Here is a 17299-nt window from a genome sequence, read left to right as displayed (position 1 = left end):
AAGCCCCGACATAAAAAGTTGTTTGGAAAAACGTCATTTGAACTTTTTAGCCTCATTGTAGCCTGTAGCTCTAACTCGCACGCACACGTGAGTGCGGTGTACAGAGAAGCAGTTAGAGCTACAGGCTACAATGAGGCTAAAAACAGAGTTCAAATGACGTTTTTCCAAACAACTTTTTATGTCAGGGCTTCAGGACACTTGGATCACTACGGACGAGCAGTATGGAGATATTCTGTTGTTTCAATTATGTGTTTTTGGACGTTTGAATCTGGGGCGCCATAAGCCTCCATTAGGTGGAGTTGTGTCACTACCCCCTCTCCCCTTGGATCTCCGCAAGTGTTGTGAGGACTCTAAAACGTCACCTGAGCCTCCATCGGCATATGGGTGAGTAGATAATGGCTGAATTTTCATTTTTGGGTGCACTATCCCTTTAACTTTGCTGACTGTGTGTGTGCAGGTGCGGAGCTCACACTCCTGCAGCAGTGGTCTCCCAGCTGCAGGAAGGTGGAGGGACTGTGGGGCGGCTAGCTAGCCATAGATTGTTTAAAATTTTTGTCTGATGATAATTAAAGGGAGAGAAAGAGAAAGCGTACAGTGGCTGAGTAAATCAATATGCTGCACACAGCTCTATAATAATAAGATTTTATCCATTTTGAATAGTTAATAATAAATCAATGTATGGGAAACACTGCACAGATTCTCACAGTCTGTCTCCTCGAGACAAACTAATAAACTGGCCCTGCGGTGTTCTTACAGTATGACACGGTAAATCTCCCTCTAGTTGGAAAAAACAACGCATTTGGTCTTTGTAAATAGAAATAATTAACGTGTTAACTTGCATTTAGAGCATGAAAGTGTTGTCACCTTCGAGATGCATGTGGAGACATATTTAGAGCTGTCCACATTTGATCAGAACACCCAAGACTATACCAGGTGTAAACAGCCTCATTAAGACAACCATCCACACTCACATTCACACCTACAGGCAATTATAGCATTGCCAATCAACCCTAATGTGCATGTCTTTGGATTGTGGGAGGAAACTGGGAGAAACCAAGGAGCACATGCCAACTCCACACAGAAGCCGGCCGCTGGATTAAACCCAGAGCAGCACTTAGACAGACAGTGCTAACCACCGCACAACCGAGGTGCCACTTACACAAGATCCTAAGGGTAAATGACGCTGAATAATGGAAGTAATTACTGATCAGCTATTAGCTAGCCAATTGACGTAGCCACTTTAGCGTAAACGCTGATAGCAGAGTCTGACATTTTTTTCCCTCCCCAACACACAATGAAGCCTATCTGAAGTGTTTTACTTGAATATAGTTTTATTTCCTAACTTGTTTTTGGAGGGAAGCCATGGTGAACCGGATGAAAAGTAATTGTCTAAAAAGCTGCAATTTCTTCGTCTTTAGAAAGACATTATCTCCACTCACGTTCTCATCCAACAGGGAGCTTAGCATCCCTGCAGGTTAAATGTAGAGGATACCATGTGGATGAATAGAAGTTAACTCCACAACACTTGCCCAACATATTATTTTGCTGCACTGTATATGTGATTCTAAACAGACAAATGCATCTAGTTTTGTGCCAGTATTTACCACAACATGAGCTAAACATTATCAAGACGAAAATAAAAATCCTCACCAGCATGGTCTCCAGGCTGTGAGCAGAAATCAGCAGCATCCCACTCATAATTCTCATCAACTGAGGCCTTTCTCCTGGAGAGGTCACAAAACATCCTGTTGTACATAAACACAGTTTGAATACTTGATGCAGACACAGAGACACTCAGAACCCCTAATTAACAATACATCAAGAGCATATGTTTGCTGATATTTCTTCTCACATCCTACCGAGAGATTTCACTTCATGAAATGTTTACACGACAGTGATAAATGTTTACCTACAGCACAAAGACACTAAAGAAATCTCCATAACTCTCTGTTATGAATCACTTGATGCTTTATGTAACGGATCAGCGCTTGTTGAGCAACTCTGAGGGATGAATTGTGTTTTGTAGTGTTTTGACATTTCTCAACCTTTTTTGACACCCACTTAATGATGAGCAATTTTAGTTTGTTAGCAAGTTGTCTCAAAAATCTGTTAAAAGTTAACTTCGGGAATGTGGAAGTCACCAGAATCTGAAATATGCTGTACTTTCTTTATTTCCTTCTATCGATAATACTGAATTGACCTTGAAGGCGTTACTATGGCCACACAGGATCTTCTAGCACTACAAATGTTAGCCCTACATTTTCTTCTCTTAAACCAAATTTCCATCATTCATTATGCCCTTAATACCTTTGGCTTGCTTCCATCATGTGACTGAGCTTGTCCTCTCTGCTCCCCTGGCTCTCCTCTACAGTTTCAGGTGAGCCGGTGAAGGTTGGGGACAGGTGACACAGCGACAGGCGTCCGTTAGCAGGCTCCATGCTGCCTCGCCCGCTGCTGGCATAACTGCTGTAGCTGCTCCCAAACTCTGGCACTCCCTCATAGCCCCCCGCCTCCACCTCTAATGCCTCTTGGTAATTATCGTTGGGTGGTACGCATCTGGAAGCTTCCTTCATGGCCTCCAAGGCACCCTCTGCTTCTTTTACAGCCTCCCTGTAGTCAATTGGCCATTTGGCAGCTCTGGGAAAGACTGACGCCTCTCTTGTTGGCTCATAGTGGCAAGACATGTCAGCATTTGGTACAAGCTTCTCTGCTCTGCTCCTCAGAGATAAAGCATCCACAGCAGGAGGTGACCGGGAGGCAGCTTGGGTAGCAGAAGGAGAATTTGCACGAGATTTGGAGATCTTCCTAGTGGGAGAGCTCTGGGGTTCCCAAAACAGAGTGTCTGGGCGACATGAGGACGCAACAGAGCAGTTCTCTTGACTGAGAGAGTCTATCCACGCATCAGGAGTCAGGAAGCTGTTCTCTTTGCGTCTCCGCGAGTCAAGACTCTGACTTCGCTGCTTAGAGTCGCAGAGTCTAGACCTTTGAGTCACAGCTCTCCGGAGTTCTGGTTCTGGACTTCGCAGAGAAGCTTGAACTGTTATAATATCATCCACAGAGGCAGGACTGCGGCAGTTAAGGCTTGTGCTCCTACTCACGTCTTCATGCTGACCTCTGCGAGTCAGCGAGTGCCCTCGTTGCACATGGGAGGCGATTCTGTGGTGCAGCATGGGCTTTGTAGGCCGCATCACACACACCTCCAACTCTGGCTCATCCACACTCATCTCCACACACAAGTCTTCAGCAGTGGGCTCGGGGAATGCAACCTCCGCTTTTGAAGTGTCTGGCACCGAGTCGAGAGCCGAATTAGATCTTTCAGTATATTTACTGCTATGGAAAGACAACGTTGTCAGGCCGCCATGACTAAGATTGTTCTGTCTCCGTGCCTCAGAGCATGAATCATTCGTTTGCATTTCTAAGACTGTGGATTGTGGTGAATTATCATAGCCCTCTGGTGCTGCCTCTACCCTTTCATGTCTCTGGTGCTTTGAGGAGAGATGTGGGAGACTTAATCTGCCTTTGGAAAAACTGCCTGCCTCCTCAGATAGGAGGGGGGTCTGTTTGGTGAGGGATGGAGCAGGATGATGGTTGCCGAAGTTAAGATAAGAAGGACTTGTGTGTGAAGATGCTCTAGTAAGGGTCGGGGCTGAGATCAGAGTGAGAGGAGAGACAAGAGGACGGGCATCCCAGTGCTCTGAGGATGAAGGGAACTGCGTCTGTGGAAGACCAAAGCCCTCATTGCTGCCCTGGGGGTATCTATGAGGCAAGGTGCTGCTCTTATATTCCCACATAAGCTCATTAGCACCAGCGTCTCTCTTCACTAAGTCTGAATGCCCATGTTTTATTTCTCTCATGGAGCCTCTTTCCAGCGTGTACCTCTGGAGCTCCCTCTCCAGCTCCTCCCTCTCCTGAGCCAGCCTCAGACAGCGACTTAGGTTTCCCGCCTCCCGCTCATGCTCCATTTGGAGCACCAGGGTGCTGGCGGTTGTAGATGGCTGACCAAGGCTGGATCGGATATGTGGGAGCACTGGAAATGTGGGAGTTATTCCTCTGTCTTGATGAGGAGTGGTGGCCAAACTAGTGTTCGAGCACAGGCTGCTGAAGTCAGGAAAGCCATCGTAGCTTGACTTCTGATCCAAGATATAAGGGCGGAGATGGGGCAGGTCACAAATTTGGTTTGTGGAATTAGCCTCTACTGGTTTGCAAGGTGGGAGATCGACAGAGAGCACGAACGGCGGCTGCGTTCTGTCTCCCCTCTCCGAGTGCAGCGACACAGACCTCCGCACTCTAGCTTGGTCATACCTTCCGCTTTTCTTGCTGTGAACACTCAGCGAGTCACTGTCATATGGTGGGAGTGCAAAGCGCCCATCTGGGCCTCTAGAGATCAACTCAATTGGAGGAGAAATGGGAGAAGACGTTGTCCTAGTGAGGCGTCCTCTGCTGTAATTGGAGAGGAGCTGCTTCCGCCGATGATGATTCTCAGCGCTAAAGGAGGAACAGTCTGTCTGCGATGAGGAGGAGGTGGTGGTAGAGGAAGTGGTGGGATAGAGGATGCTGGCTGGAAGTAGGCTTCTCTTCAACACACTGTCTGGACTGCCAGTGCCTGAAGTCTTTCTATGAGAGAGAGAGAAAGAGGAGGTGGAGGGAGGGGTGGAGGAAGAAAATTGTAAGAAAAAACGGAGGTGTAAGAGGGAGAGAAATAGAGACCGAGAAAATAAGATTGAGTGAGAGTGAAAGAGGGGGTGTGAGAGACGTAGACAGAGAGAGACTAAAACAGCAGCAGCAGCAGCACTAGATGAAGACGAGGAAGAAAAATAAGATCTGAAAGACAAAATAACTTAAGAGCTGGCATTTTCAACGTTTAGTTTGTGAAGGAAGCAGAGGAAAAGGTCAATGGGAGCCATTATAATGAAATGATAAAGGGGTACTTACATTGATGGGGAGCATTTATAGATGGCAGAGGGGGAATCTGAAAGGGAGGGAGAGGGGCAAGATGGTATCTGACTCATTAGAATACAACCACACTGACCAAGAAGTAAAAACATAATCAACCCTAATAAGACCCCATTAAAGGGCCCAAGGCACCCAGGCTTGTCCAAAAAGTTAATTACACTTACATTTATCAGCCACTAATGAGAAATTACCCTAATTAGCAAGTAATGTAAATGACATCAATAACTTTTACAACTGAATGGACGAGCGGGGGACAAGAGGAGCGCCAAATCCATGCAGTGGGGTATGATTTATATAATGGATTGAAAGTGCCTTCAATATTTTATTGAATAAATGATGATATTCATGATGCAGTTCATCAAAGTGAGTGTCTCCTGAATCTCTGGAGTGAGGGGCGTTTTACCATCCTTCTTCTGTCTGCGACGCCGGTCCCTCTTGTGGTTGATGATACAGGCGGACCCCAGCAGCAAGACCAGTGCCAAGCACATGAAGCCGACCCCGCCCAGCACGCCGGCCAGTAATGGCTCCGGGACGTACTCCAGGAGTCGGGATGTGGCCGGGTAGATCTCCATCCCTGTGACATCATTCCATCGGGGATATATATATAAGGAGATAAAAGTAAAAGCAAGCTAAGTGTGACTGTGGTGTCAGCAGCAACCATAATAACACTGGTGCTTGCTGTAGCAGCAACACACACACTTGATAAACAACCAAGACAATAAAGATAAGTTCAAAATGGAGGTATAACTCTTATCCTTTTTCCTTTCTCCATTGTTTTATTTTCATTCATTCACTTTTGTTTTTTTGATTTGTTGATATAAAGATCCAGAACTACTATGGACACAAAAGGCTTATTTCTTTCAAATTTTGTGCACAGATTACTTTAAATCTCTTAGTGAGCACCTGTCCTTGCCGAGATAATACATCCACCTGACAGGTGTGGCTCATCAAGCATCATTACTACCCAGGGGTGCTTTGACCTGGTCACAATAAAAGTCCACTCTGCAATGTGAAGTTTTATCTTGCAAAAAGAAACTTCTTAAGCACTCTGAACGGTGGATTTCACATGATGCCAAGTTTTTGGCCATGTGGGATTTATCCATTAATGGAACACTTCTTCAAAGTGCGACCATCAAAGGTGAGCATTTGCCCACTCAAGTAGGTTACAACAACAGACTGCTGTCAGGTCAAGACCCTGGTGAGGACAACGAGCACACAGATGAGTTCGACTGGACAGTTTCTGATGTTTTGTGTGGAAACTCTTTAACTGACCCTTCGCTAAGTCCGGCCCCTAGACGCGGACAACAACACAGCTGTGCTCCATTGACTCTAATGCAATCATTTCAGATTTCCTTCATTTTCAGGCTGGTGTTGTGGATCTGTAGCTAAATGTTGTGCCTGTGAAATCTGGCACAGTGGTAGAGGGTCATGGGAGGATGTGAATGAAGCAATATTACATCAATTGGCCAAAGGGGGTGCTATAGCAACCGATTGAAATCGCAGACTTTGAATGGGCATATCTCATGTCCCGTATGTCGTAGAGACATGAAACTTTGCACAGAGATGCCTCTCCTCATGAGGAACACATTTGCCTCAAGAACCCATAACTTCCGGTTATATAGATTTTCCGCCATTTTGAATTTTTTGGAAAACACTTAAAATTGATCTCTTCCTAGGAAGTTTGACCGATCTGCATGAAACTCGGTGAACATAATCTAGGGACCAATATCTAAAGTTCCCTCTTGGCAAAAGTTGGAAAACTTACTAAAACTGAGCTTCTATAAGGCAATGACTTTAACTATCTGCCTTTCAACGTGCTACCTCAACTACTAATGTACAGTTTTAGCCCACTAACTATCCCACTATTGGCAATGGTACTACTGTACTTTCAATAAAGCAATCGTATTATCAAATTCACAAAAACTCTGAATACATTGCTCTTCTGAATGGGTTCAGTTCAATCTGCAATTTCCTATGACCTGTATCCCAAACACACACCATGTGAAACTGTACGTGGGCAACTGTGCACTCTATGAGTATTATCATCATTACTGAAATTTTAACTATTGAAAAATGTATATAGTGTTATTGATAAATATTTTTTTCCTTTAACTAAACAATCATCATCCTGGCTGACCTTTAATACATGCATATTTCCTGCTACTTCTGTTAGTCTGCTACAACTCTGATAAATACTTTTTCATTTACATCACAAAGAAACTCATTAAAATAAAACAAGATTGCTATGAGGTTTGGTATTACCAGTTTTAAGTGGATGTAATCTTCCATCTACATCCCTGATGATCATTATCAGCAAATCATAAACTTGATTGTTTTGCATTTGCTCAGTCAGACGTCAAACCGAGATCATGTTAAACAATATACAGGCTTTGGCTCCGACTGTTGTGACAATACTTGGGTGGTACCCGTGGGAGCTGCATTTCTGTCTGTTTGATATCTCTGTACCATATCTAATGAAACATTCATGTCACACTCACATAAGAATCAGAAAAGACCAGTACAAATTCTATCGCTAACTCTTTAGAGAAGTTATTAGTGGAGCTATTTCTATCATTTAGGCCTCTAATGGACAGCGTTTCCCCGGGGGCCTGCTCTAATTTTGGTCCAATGCTGGGTAAAGAGGGACGGGGGAAGACATAAAGAGAGAGAGAAAAGAGTTAGGAATGTAGACTGAGAGAGGAGGATGGCTTGAAACAAGAGGGTGGGGTGAGAATGCGAAGGGGGCAAGGTTGCTCCCGAACACCTACCCATGGTGGAGACATTGACTGATGGACTGGGCTCGCTCAGCAACTCCCCGCGACGAGATAGCAGCCGCAGCTCGTACACACAGTCCTGAGACCAGCATCCGCACACACACACACACACACACACACACACACACACACACACACAAACACACACACACAGCGGGGAGGACAGAGGATGAAACCACACTTTGTCAACACGGGACTGTGCCTGCAATGCTAATGAAGTTCATTTGAATTTGTGTAGGCCTATATAGGAGAGAAAAAGAAGGATGAGACGGGCAGAGAGAAGAAACAGCAGCACACCCAGATTGAAAGACAACAGAAAAGTGATGGCTGCCATGTAGTGCGCATAATTGAGTCTACAAAAGTAAAACCACAGAGGTATAGCCTAGATAAAAAATCTCCAAGGCTTTCGACAAGCAGCATGGACTGATTAGTCTCAGAGGGAGCAGTGTGACTGGCTTGTTACCTTGTGCAGACCCGGAACGACTATCTCGCTACTGTTGGCACTGATGTCCTCGTCCAAATGAAACCACTCCCCTTGCTCGGAGCGGGATTGGAGAACAAAGCCTGTGATGGGAGGGTGCTGGTCTTCAGGAAGGGACCATCGCAGTACGACACCTGCTGAGCCCTGATGAGCGGACAGCAAGGCAGGGGGCTTGGGTTTACTTCTCCTCAGTGGAGGATCTGATGCAAAGGGATAAAAGACCTTCAGCTGATCAGCCAGATACGCTCTGGCGGAAAAATTAAATTACAGTGGAGGAAATTGCTACTGCCACAACCTTGAGAGTGTGAGGGAAGGAGGGCTGGGATTGATGCTGGTTCTTTTGCAGAATCCAGGGAGATTGCAACAGTTTACTGCCCAAATTGTTACGTTTGATTACACCTTAGGCAAATACAGTGAGGCATACTCACTATATTTTAGGCCTAACAGTAATATTTCAGAAAGGTGGATAAATGTCATAATAATACTGTATAGTATAGATATTTTTGAACATAATAATCATGGCACAAACATTTGATACCGGCAATGAAGTTGATTTATTTGGATATTGATGACTGTTTTTGCCTAAAAGTTTGCCATTATCAGGTAGATTGTTTCACCATGGCTTTGTTCCTGACACAAACCCTTGGGAAAAGAATCTAAATGTTTTCTTTTAGTCTTCTCCAGTAGTGGTTTGACTCTTTAAAGGTATTTCTAAAAGTCTTTTGGATGCCGACTCTCTGCTGGGAAGTGTAAATTGTTTCCAGGGGAAAATCATCATCTGACTCTCAGTGTTGCCACAGACTGCGCCATCCACTGCTCCAGACCGCCATAGGCTAGGGCAGCCGACTAAACATAGTTAAAAGAACTGTAAAAAGTGCCTGATATCAGACAGAATTGTCAACTCGTTACACTCCAGTTAACTCGGGGGAGTGGGCGGATTCCAAGATCTGGAGCCAGGCAACTGTAAAAGAGAGGAGCAGTGGCACACTGTGTGGAAACACTGGGTATGAGTGTTGATTTCGCCCCCGGGTGAACATTTGATCACCCCAGGACGACTGTAGACATCTGTAACATTGACTTTAAATACCTCTAAAGATCCCGGCTCTGTGAGGCTGTATTGAGTCACAGTGCTTTGATTTAATGCCAACATGGTCTGACAACGCCAAGATGCTAATGTTTAGCAGGCATAATGTCCACCATCTTACTTCAGTGTTGCAGATAAAAAGGTATGAAAATGTCAGATCACGATCCTAGTGACCAAGACTATAACAGTTATCAGTATTATTAAGGTATTTTTAAAATGTGCTGAAAAAGTCCTAAAAGTTTGGATACACACACTGAAAGCATTTCACCAAGTTTTCCATAAACAAAACCACAAGAAAATAAGCTGCACTATGCACTTTATGTATTCATAAACATTAAAATAATATAGGCAATACCTTATGTAAACATATGAAAACCATATCAAATGTGCAGAAACATTAAAGAAAGCCTGTCTTTGAAATGGTTACTCGAGGGTCCGTGTCCCTGGAGACGAGGACAGGAACTAGCAGCATCACTCCGTTGCCTGCTGACCCACGTTGCATGCTGCGACTGCGTCTGGGAAACTTTTGCTAACTTTGATGCTGGCAAGTTTTTACTGTGAGTTTTTCAAAGCACAGTAATCCAGCGGTTTTAATGATAATTCAAAATTGAAACAGTAATAGTAACCATCGGTGATTTATCGTGAAAGCAGTAACTGCTTCATCAATATTTAGCATGTTATCCATCCCTCAATCCAGGCCAATTAAAGCACCCCAGACGTCCCTCTCCCCAGCAAAGCTTTCCAGCTCCTCCTGAGGGATCCTAAGGCGTTGACAGGCCAGATGAGATATGTAATCCCTCCAGTGTGTTCTGGGTCTGCCCCGGGGCCTCCTACCAGTGGCATGTGCCTATAACGCCTATAACGGGAGGCGTCCAGGAGGCATCCTGATCAGATGCCCAAACCACGTCAACGACCCTTTCAACACGAAGGAGCAGCGGCTCTACTCCGAACTCCCTCCTGATGTCCGAGCTCCTCACCCTATCTCTAAGGCTGAGCCCAGCCACCCCACAGAGGAAACTCATTTCGGCGGCTTGTATCCGCAATCTCATTCGGTCACTACCCAGAGCTCATGACCATAGGTGAGTGTTGGGAACGTAGTTGGACCAGTAAATCGAAAGCCTCTCTTCACCATGACGGTCCGGTCGCAGCACCCACATCACTGCAGAAGCTGCACCAAACCGCTGATCCATCTCATGTTCCATTCTATTTAGTATGTTACAGTAGGATTTGCTCATTCACTGTAAACACAAAGTACAGCTGAGGCTGATGTCACTAGTTTTGCAGGTATTTGTTCATAAACCAAAGTATTGGACAAATTCTGATTTTGATCTGATGATGGTGTGAGGTATTTAATCAGGGGTCATCAAAGTTGTGTCAATCTATCCAAAGAGGGACACGAATGTCGATGTTGAGAGATTTCAGTTTTGTCCAAAGTGATTGACATACTGGCCAATAGACTAACACTGCCATCCTTAGAGCCACGCCAACAGCTCTGTTTAAATTTGTGTTAGGAATGTGACCAATTGATGTACAGAGTACTTAAGCAGTAAATAAACAGTTGGGATTGAAGACATTGGCAGATCATGAGACAATGGGCCCCTGTGTCTTTTTTGGTCGTTCTGTTTCTGTAGTTCCTTTACATCTCTGTCAGGTCATTCTTTGTTGTCTTTATGGTCATTTTGTGTCTCTTTAAGGTATATTAGTGTCGCTTTTTGGTCATTCTGTCTCTTCGTAGTCATTTTGTGTCTCTTTGTAGTTGCTTCACATCTCTGTGAGGTCATTGTTTTGTCTTTATGGTCATTTTGTGTCTCTTTGAGGTATGTTTGTGACTTTTTGTGGCCGTTCTGTTTCTTCGTAGTAATTTTTTGTCTCTCTGTAGCTCATTTGCATCTTTTTGAAGTCATTCTGTGTGGTCTTAATAGTAATTTTTTTTTGTCTCTGAGGTATATTTGTGCCTGTTTTGGTCGTTCTTTCTCTTCGTAGTCATTTTTTGTCAGTTTGTAGTTCCTTTACATCTCCTTCGGGTCAATCTTAGTTGTCTTTACGGCCATTTTGTGTCTCTTTGAGGGATAGTTGTGTCTTTTTTGGTCTTTCTGTCTCTGTAGTTCCTTTACATCTCCTTCGGGTCAATCTTAGTTGTCTTTATGGTCATTTTGTGTCTCTCTGAGGTATAATCGTGTCTTTTTTGGTTGTTCTGTCTCTTCGTAGTTGTTTTATGTTTCTGTGTAGTTCCTATGCATCGCTTTAGGGTCATCCAGTTTTGTCTTTATTGTCATTTTTGTCTCATTGAGGTATATTTGTGTCTTTTTTTTTGGTTGTTGTGTGTGTCTTTGTAGTTCCTTTGCACCACTTTGTGGTACTGTTGAGTCTCTTCATGGTAAGTATGTGTTAAATTGAGTGACATTTTGCAGATGTTGGCCAAGGGAGCTTGGGCCCAATTGGCCTGTTTCGTAATCCATCAATGATTGTAGTGTGGTTCTTAAGAGTGGTGTTTCCTTTTGGAACAAATAATCCGTGGCCGAACACAAACACTGGATTGTAGCTAGCATATCAACCACACAACCAAGGTCCATTTTGGCCTGCAGGCAAGTTACTCAAGGAATTAACTTTAATTAGTTACGGTTGATATAATCTGCTGCTGGCACCATTTGCTATTTCAACCACTCACAATAATGGTCAACACCGGGTAAAACTGAAAAGCCTGCTAGCTGAATGTTTTGTTCATTGCTAATAAAAAAGGGAGGAAAAACACAACACTAGATAAGAGATTTGTTAGCTCAGTACAGAGTATTTTGCAAATCTGCAACAGGATCCAAAATGGAAGCAGCTGATATTCAACAGATAAAGAGAAAACCTGGGAATGATACCGACCCAATGTCCGAGTGGTTGCAATCTCGCTGAAGGGTCCTGTGCCCACTTTATTGTGAGACAGGATGCTGAACTGGTAGTCGGTGGCAGCAGACAGGCCTGTCACCTGCATCCTGCTGCCAGAGGAGGGGGGCACAGGCACAGAGAACCAGTCCTGCTTCCCATCATTATCACTCGCTGAAATCTTCTTCACCCTGCAGAGGGAGCGAGACGGAGAGGAAAGAAGTGAGAACAAAAGAGCGGCGGGGAATTCTGGCAGTCTGGTTTTATGAAACATGACAGAAAAGTAGGTTTCATTAATCATTCATACTCATCATCAGCTCCAGATTTTGTGGCAGAGACAGCACTGATGTATCCTTGCTATTGCACAGAGAGCTTGCAACTCAAATTATGGTGATTTTCATGTTCCTACTGGAGCTGAAGTTCTACATGTCTTTTTTATACAGAGCAAATTACTTGACCCAGAGGCTACAAAAAATCTATTCACCTATTCACCTATTAAAAAGTAGAGGAACTTTTGAAAATTATTAATGTCAGTCTGAAAGGAAGGCCTTGTTTTACTTTTTGAAGACGATGGCTTTGACTGAACAGAAGTGATGTTCTTTTATGAGAAAATAGAAAAGGGCAGAATGTCATATTAACCCGGTGTGGATAATTGTAAGGTCATTTTAGGTCTGTGAGACAGCTGAGAGTAATTTGAATTCAGCCCTATGTTACTGCAGTGAGTAAAACAGGTCATATCTAAGTAAGTAACCCGAGTTTTATTTATATAAAACAAAGTTACAAAGTGCTTCTCACATACAAAAAAAATATTAATGAAGATAAAGTAAAAGTAAACTGCAGTATAACTACAAGCGACAACTGCGGATTCAGTCAACAGAGGAAAACAGCTCAATTGCCCAAAATCAAAGCCCTAAGAGGCAATGAGCGGACTTTGGGCTTCACAATGCTGAGCAAAGTCACTCCAGCTGGTTTGATTTGTCTAAAGGAGTGAGATCAATCACACACTACTGACTCATCATTACAATGTATGAAATATTTCAATAATTACACTCTCGAAGTCTCGCCTTTTGCTCCCCCTTTATCGGATGTGAACAAAACTTGGTTCATATGCTCAAATCTTTGTGCTGAATGTCTCTACAGAGTTTAATTAGGATCGCTTCAAGACTACTTGAGTTATGGGCTATTTCTTGCCAAGGAAGCCCCTGCTTTGCGAAGACCTTTTGACTGATGATGGCCGTGACCAATCTTATTCATTTATATTAGAACTGTGTATCTATATCTCTTAATGTTGTATCCTAAATTTGGTGTTGATTGAGTCAAAATCCAAAAGTGTCTACTCATATTAATGTTTCTCACATCATGACAAATTAGCAAAGAATCCCTCATGGTGGCCTTTATAATCCAGAAGGCTTCTGTGTACAGGGCACTGAGATGTAGATGTATTTAAAATTTGTGTAAAGGGCATGGCCTTTTTAACCTGTTAACTATAGCACCACCATCAGGCCAGTTGGGATCAAATTTGATGGGGAGAAGTTTCACATCTCGTCTCTAGCTTGTTCCAGCTCATCTTACTATATAATGACGAAAACTCTGTCTGTGGGTGTGTCTGTTCCATGTTTTTCTCCTCACTGACTTGGTCAATCCATGTGAAATTTGGCACAGTGGTAGAGGGTCATGGGAGGATGCCAATGAAGCAATATTACATCAATTGGCCAAAGGGGGGCGCTAAAGCAACCAATTGAAATCGCAAACTTTGAATGAGCATATCTCATGCCCCGTATGTCGTAGAGACATGAAACTTTGCACAGAGATGCCTCTCCTCATGAGGAACAAATTTGCTTCAAGAACCCGTAACTTCCGGTTATATAGATTTTCCGCCATTTTGAATTTTTTGGAAAACACTTCAAATCGATCTCTTCCTAGGAAGTTTGACCCATCTGCATGAAACTGGGTGAACATAATCTAGGGACCAATATCTGAAGTTCTCTCTTGGCAAAAGTTGGAAAACTTACTCAAACTGAGCTTCTATAAGGCAATGAATATTGCGGAGGGCGTGGCTCATCACATAAAGGTGTATAACATCTCAAGGGTTTCACCCATCACCACGCAACTTTGTAGGCATATGACCACACATAATCTGAGGGGACCCCTCCATTATTGACCCCATCAAACAAAATGGGGGCGCTAGAGAGCTAATTTCTTATATAGGCCTAACCGCCATATCAATTTTTACTAAACTTGGTAGATATGTAGAACAGGACGCCTCAAGATGACTGGAGAAATTTAACTCTAATTGGCAACTGGGTGGCGCTATAACAACAGAAAAATGCTTAAAAATGGCTAAAATGTGACCGATCGCTGTGGCTCCCCCTGTGGACCACTGTTGTTGTTTTTTCTAATTTTTGGTATGACTAAGTCATGGTATGGTATGCTGCACTCAATGGGTATGGAGTAGTAGTAAATTAAACAACAGCTTAAGAAGACAAATAATAATGGGCTATGTCTACATGCACCAATCATTATGACACTATAAGTATTGGTTGATATTTGTCCCCAGAGAATGTGTACCAAATTTGGTGCAATTCTGTCCATCAGATTTTGAGGAACATATTTTTTGGCATTTGTGGAGCCCCCTATAGGTCAGGCTCAAAATGCTTAGGTGGGCAAATTCCCCAACATGGATTTAAGATATCAACCAAGATTTATGGTGATGGGACAAATTGTTAATGAGTTTATGCCAATTCCCTGCTAGCCCCGCCCTTTGCAGACTTTCTGATTGATGACAGCCATGTTGTCAGACCAGCCTTGCTCATCTATTGTTGAAATGTGTATCTCAGTCCCACAATGCTGTACCAAATGTGACTTTAATAATGACAAAATCCAAAAAGAAGCATTTTAAAGGTATTAATTACAGCACCTCCATGTGGGCATTTGTCAGATTTCTTGAGAAGCATTTGCACATTTCCAGTTATGAGGCCAGGTTTCATGTTTCTAGGTCATTCCAGCTCACTTACCGTGAGAGCCACGGCATAAGACAGCAAATAGTAATAATAATAAAGCTCAAACTCAATAGGGTTCTGCCTCTTTGGGACTTGAACCCAAAATAAAACAGAACACAGTGAGAGACAGACCAAACAGAAACAAATCCAAACATAAGACAGGCATGGAGATCTATAACAAAGCTTAACTTTAACGACTGGGTTTTAGACGTTGCTTAAAACAGTCAAAATATTCAGCAAATCTGAAGAATTGGAGAAGATGATTCCAGAGAGTTTGGGCTACAACAGTGAATATGTGATCACCTTTTGCTCACAGCTGGAGCATGGGGTGGATAAAAGGAACGAGGAGATCAGAAATGTACCTGGGGGCAAGATTCTGCAGCTCCTTATATATAATCAACAGCATTTTGTGGTTTATTCTGAATCTAACAGGAAGCCAAAGGAAGGATGCAAGACCAGTTGTAACATGGGACTGACGTCTAGTTGTAGTAAATAGCCTGGCAGCTGCATTTTGAACCAACTATAAACAATTTAAAGCAGTTTGACTGAGGCAAGTGTTGAGGGAATTATAATAATCTAGATGGGAGAAAGTGAAAGGGTGAATTAATGGTTCACGATCCAGAGAAGGAAAGATACATCTGATTTTTGCGATACTTCTTAGCTGTAGAAAACAGGGCTATATTAGAGTAGTAACATACTGGTCAAAAGTCATTTACTGATCAAAGATGATACTAAGATTTTTAGCAGTATGTATAAAGCAGGCAGCACAATGGTACAGTGGTTAGCACTGGCGCCTCACAGCAAGAGGGTTCCTGGTTCAAACCCATGGTGAGGGGTTCGAACCTTGGGGTGGGGGAGCCATTCTGTGCAGAGTTTGCTTGTTCTCACCATGTTGTGTCGGTGAAGATTCTCAGTCATCCACGTAATCGTAATCATAAGTGCTATATCGTAGGCAACTGGACTTGCTTGAGTTTCTTGAAGATGTTTCACCTCTCAACCAAGAAGCTTCTTCAGTTCTTAAGGACTGGTGCTCAGTCACAGGCTTTAAACCACATGTTGGTGTGAACCAGAGATGGGGGACTCGAGTCACATGACTTGACTCGAGTCAGACTCGAGTCGCAAATATGATGACTTGAGACTTGCTTGACTAACGTTGATAAAAGACTCGACTTGACTTTGACTTTATATTCATGACTTGAGACTTGACTTGCGACGGATGACTCGAAAGGACTTGGCTTTAATTCAATATTAAAGGCACGCTAAGCACCGTTGGGCGTCACATCTGTTTACGTTCAACAATGTTATCAAACACAACGGAGCTAGCTCTGGTGTGAACCCTTACAGAGTTTTAGAGGTCACATGTGATCTCCTAGTTTTAGCGTTGTTAAGGTCACATGTAAGTCATTGACCCACCTGGCCATAATATGTGTCGTTAGGGTCAGATGGGACCAGGTGTGAATGGGTGTAAGGTCGTCTAGGGAGGGATCCCAAGGCTGCACTATAGGTGGGTTGTAAGGGTTCACACCCACACGGAGTGTAAAGCCTGCGACTCCACACCAGTCCGTTAGAACTGAAGAAGCTTCTTGGATGAGAGGTGTACTCTGGGTACTCCGGCTTCCTCCCACAATCCAAAGACATGCAGGTTAATTGGGGACTCTAAATTGTCCAGAAGTATGAATGTGAGTGTGAATGGTTGTTTGTCTCTATGTGTCAGCCCTGTGATAGTCTGGCGACCTGTCCAGGGTGTACCCTGCCTCTCACCCAATGTCAGCCGGGATAGGCTCCAGCACCCCTGCGATTGACTGACTGAATGAATGTATACAGCAAAGTGCAGAGATATGGTCACTTTCTAAGAGCAATACATGCAATACATGACATTTGTGGGGTTTTCCTCTCGTCTGTAGTGACTGATTTTACAGGCATGTGGTGTGAATATTTGCCTGCAGAGCTTTCACAACTGTCAAACAAGGGGTGTTGAAATTTCATTTGCTGGGAATCACTAAGTGCTCACAAGACCTTTGTGCTACAATTATCAGCTGTAATGAAAAAAAAAAGAAGATTGCCGTTAAAATGTCAACGGGAAATCATTCACATTACATCCTGTTGACGTTCCTGCAGCACAGAAAAAGCAGAAGTG

The 17299-nt window shown here is 43.5% G+C and overlaps 1 protein-coding gene across 2 annotated transcripts in view; it reads right to left on the bottom strand.

Annotated features, from left to right (window-relative positions):
* Window positions 1-17299, bottom strand: part of igsf9a (immunoglobulin superfamily, member 9a) — a 111866-nt gene that overhangs the window by 15768 nt on the left and 78799 nt on the right. The window contains exons 14-20 of one of the 2 annotated variants that reach the window (XM_078161863.1): window positions 12164-12354; window positions 8191-8408; window positions 7722-7806; window positions 5357-5527; window positions 4933-4969; window positions 2308-4614; window positions 1651-1724 (exon numbers count right to left, since the gene is read on the bottom strand). In XM_078161863.1, coding sequence (XP_078017989.1) covers window positions 1651-1724; window positions 2308-4614; window positions 4933-4969; window positions 5357-5527; window positions 7722-7806; window positions 8191-8408; window positions 12164-12354 — 3083 coding nt within the window. Of the gene's footprint in view, window positions 1-1650; window positions 1746-2307; window positions 4615-4932; window positions 4970-5356; window positions 5528-7721; window positions 7807-8190; window positions 8409-12163; window positions 12355-17299 lie in introns of both variants that reach the window. The other variant, XM_078161862.1, reaches the window with a different exon arrangement.

The sequence above is a fragment of the Epinephelus lanceolatus genome, chromosome 19 (assembly GCF_041903045.1).
Source record: "Epinephelus lanceolatus isolate andai-2023 chromosome 19, ASM4190304v1, whole genome shotgun sequence".
Classification (NCBI taxonomy): Eukaryota; Metazoa; Chordata; class Actinopteri; order Perciformes; family Serranidae; genus Epinephelus; species Epinephelus lanceolatus.
The sequence above is the reverse complement of the archived record's forward strand: the minus strand, read 5'-3'. Positions and strand labels throughout refer to the sequence as shown.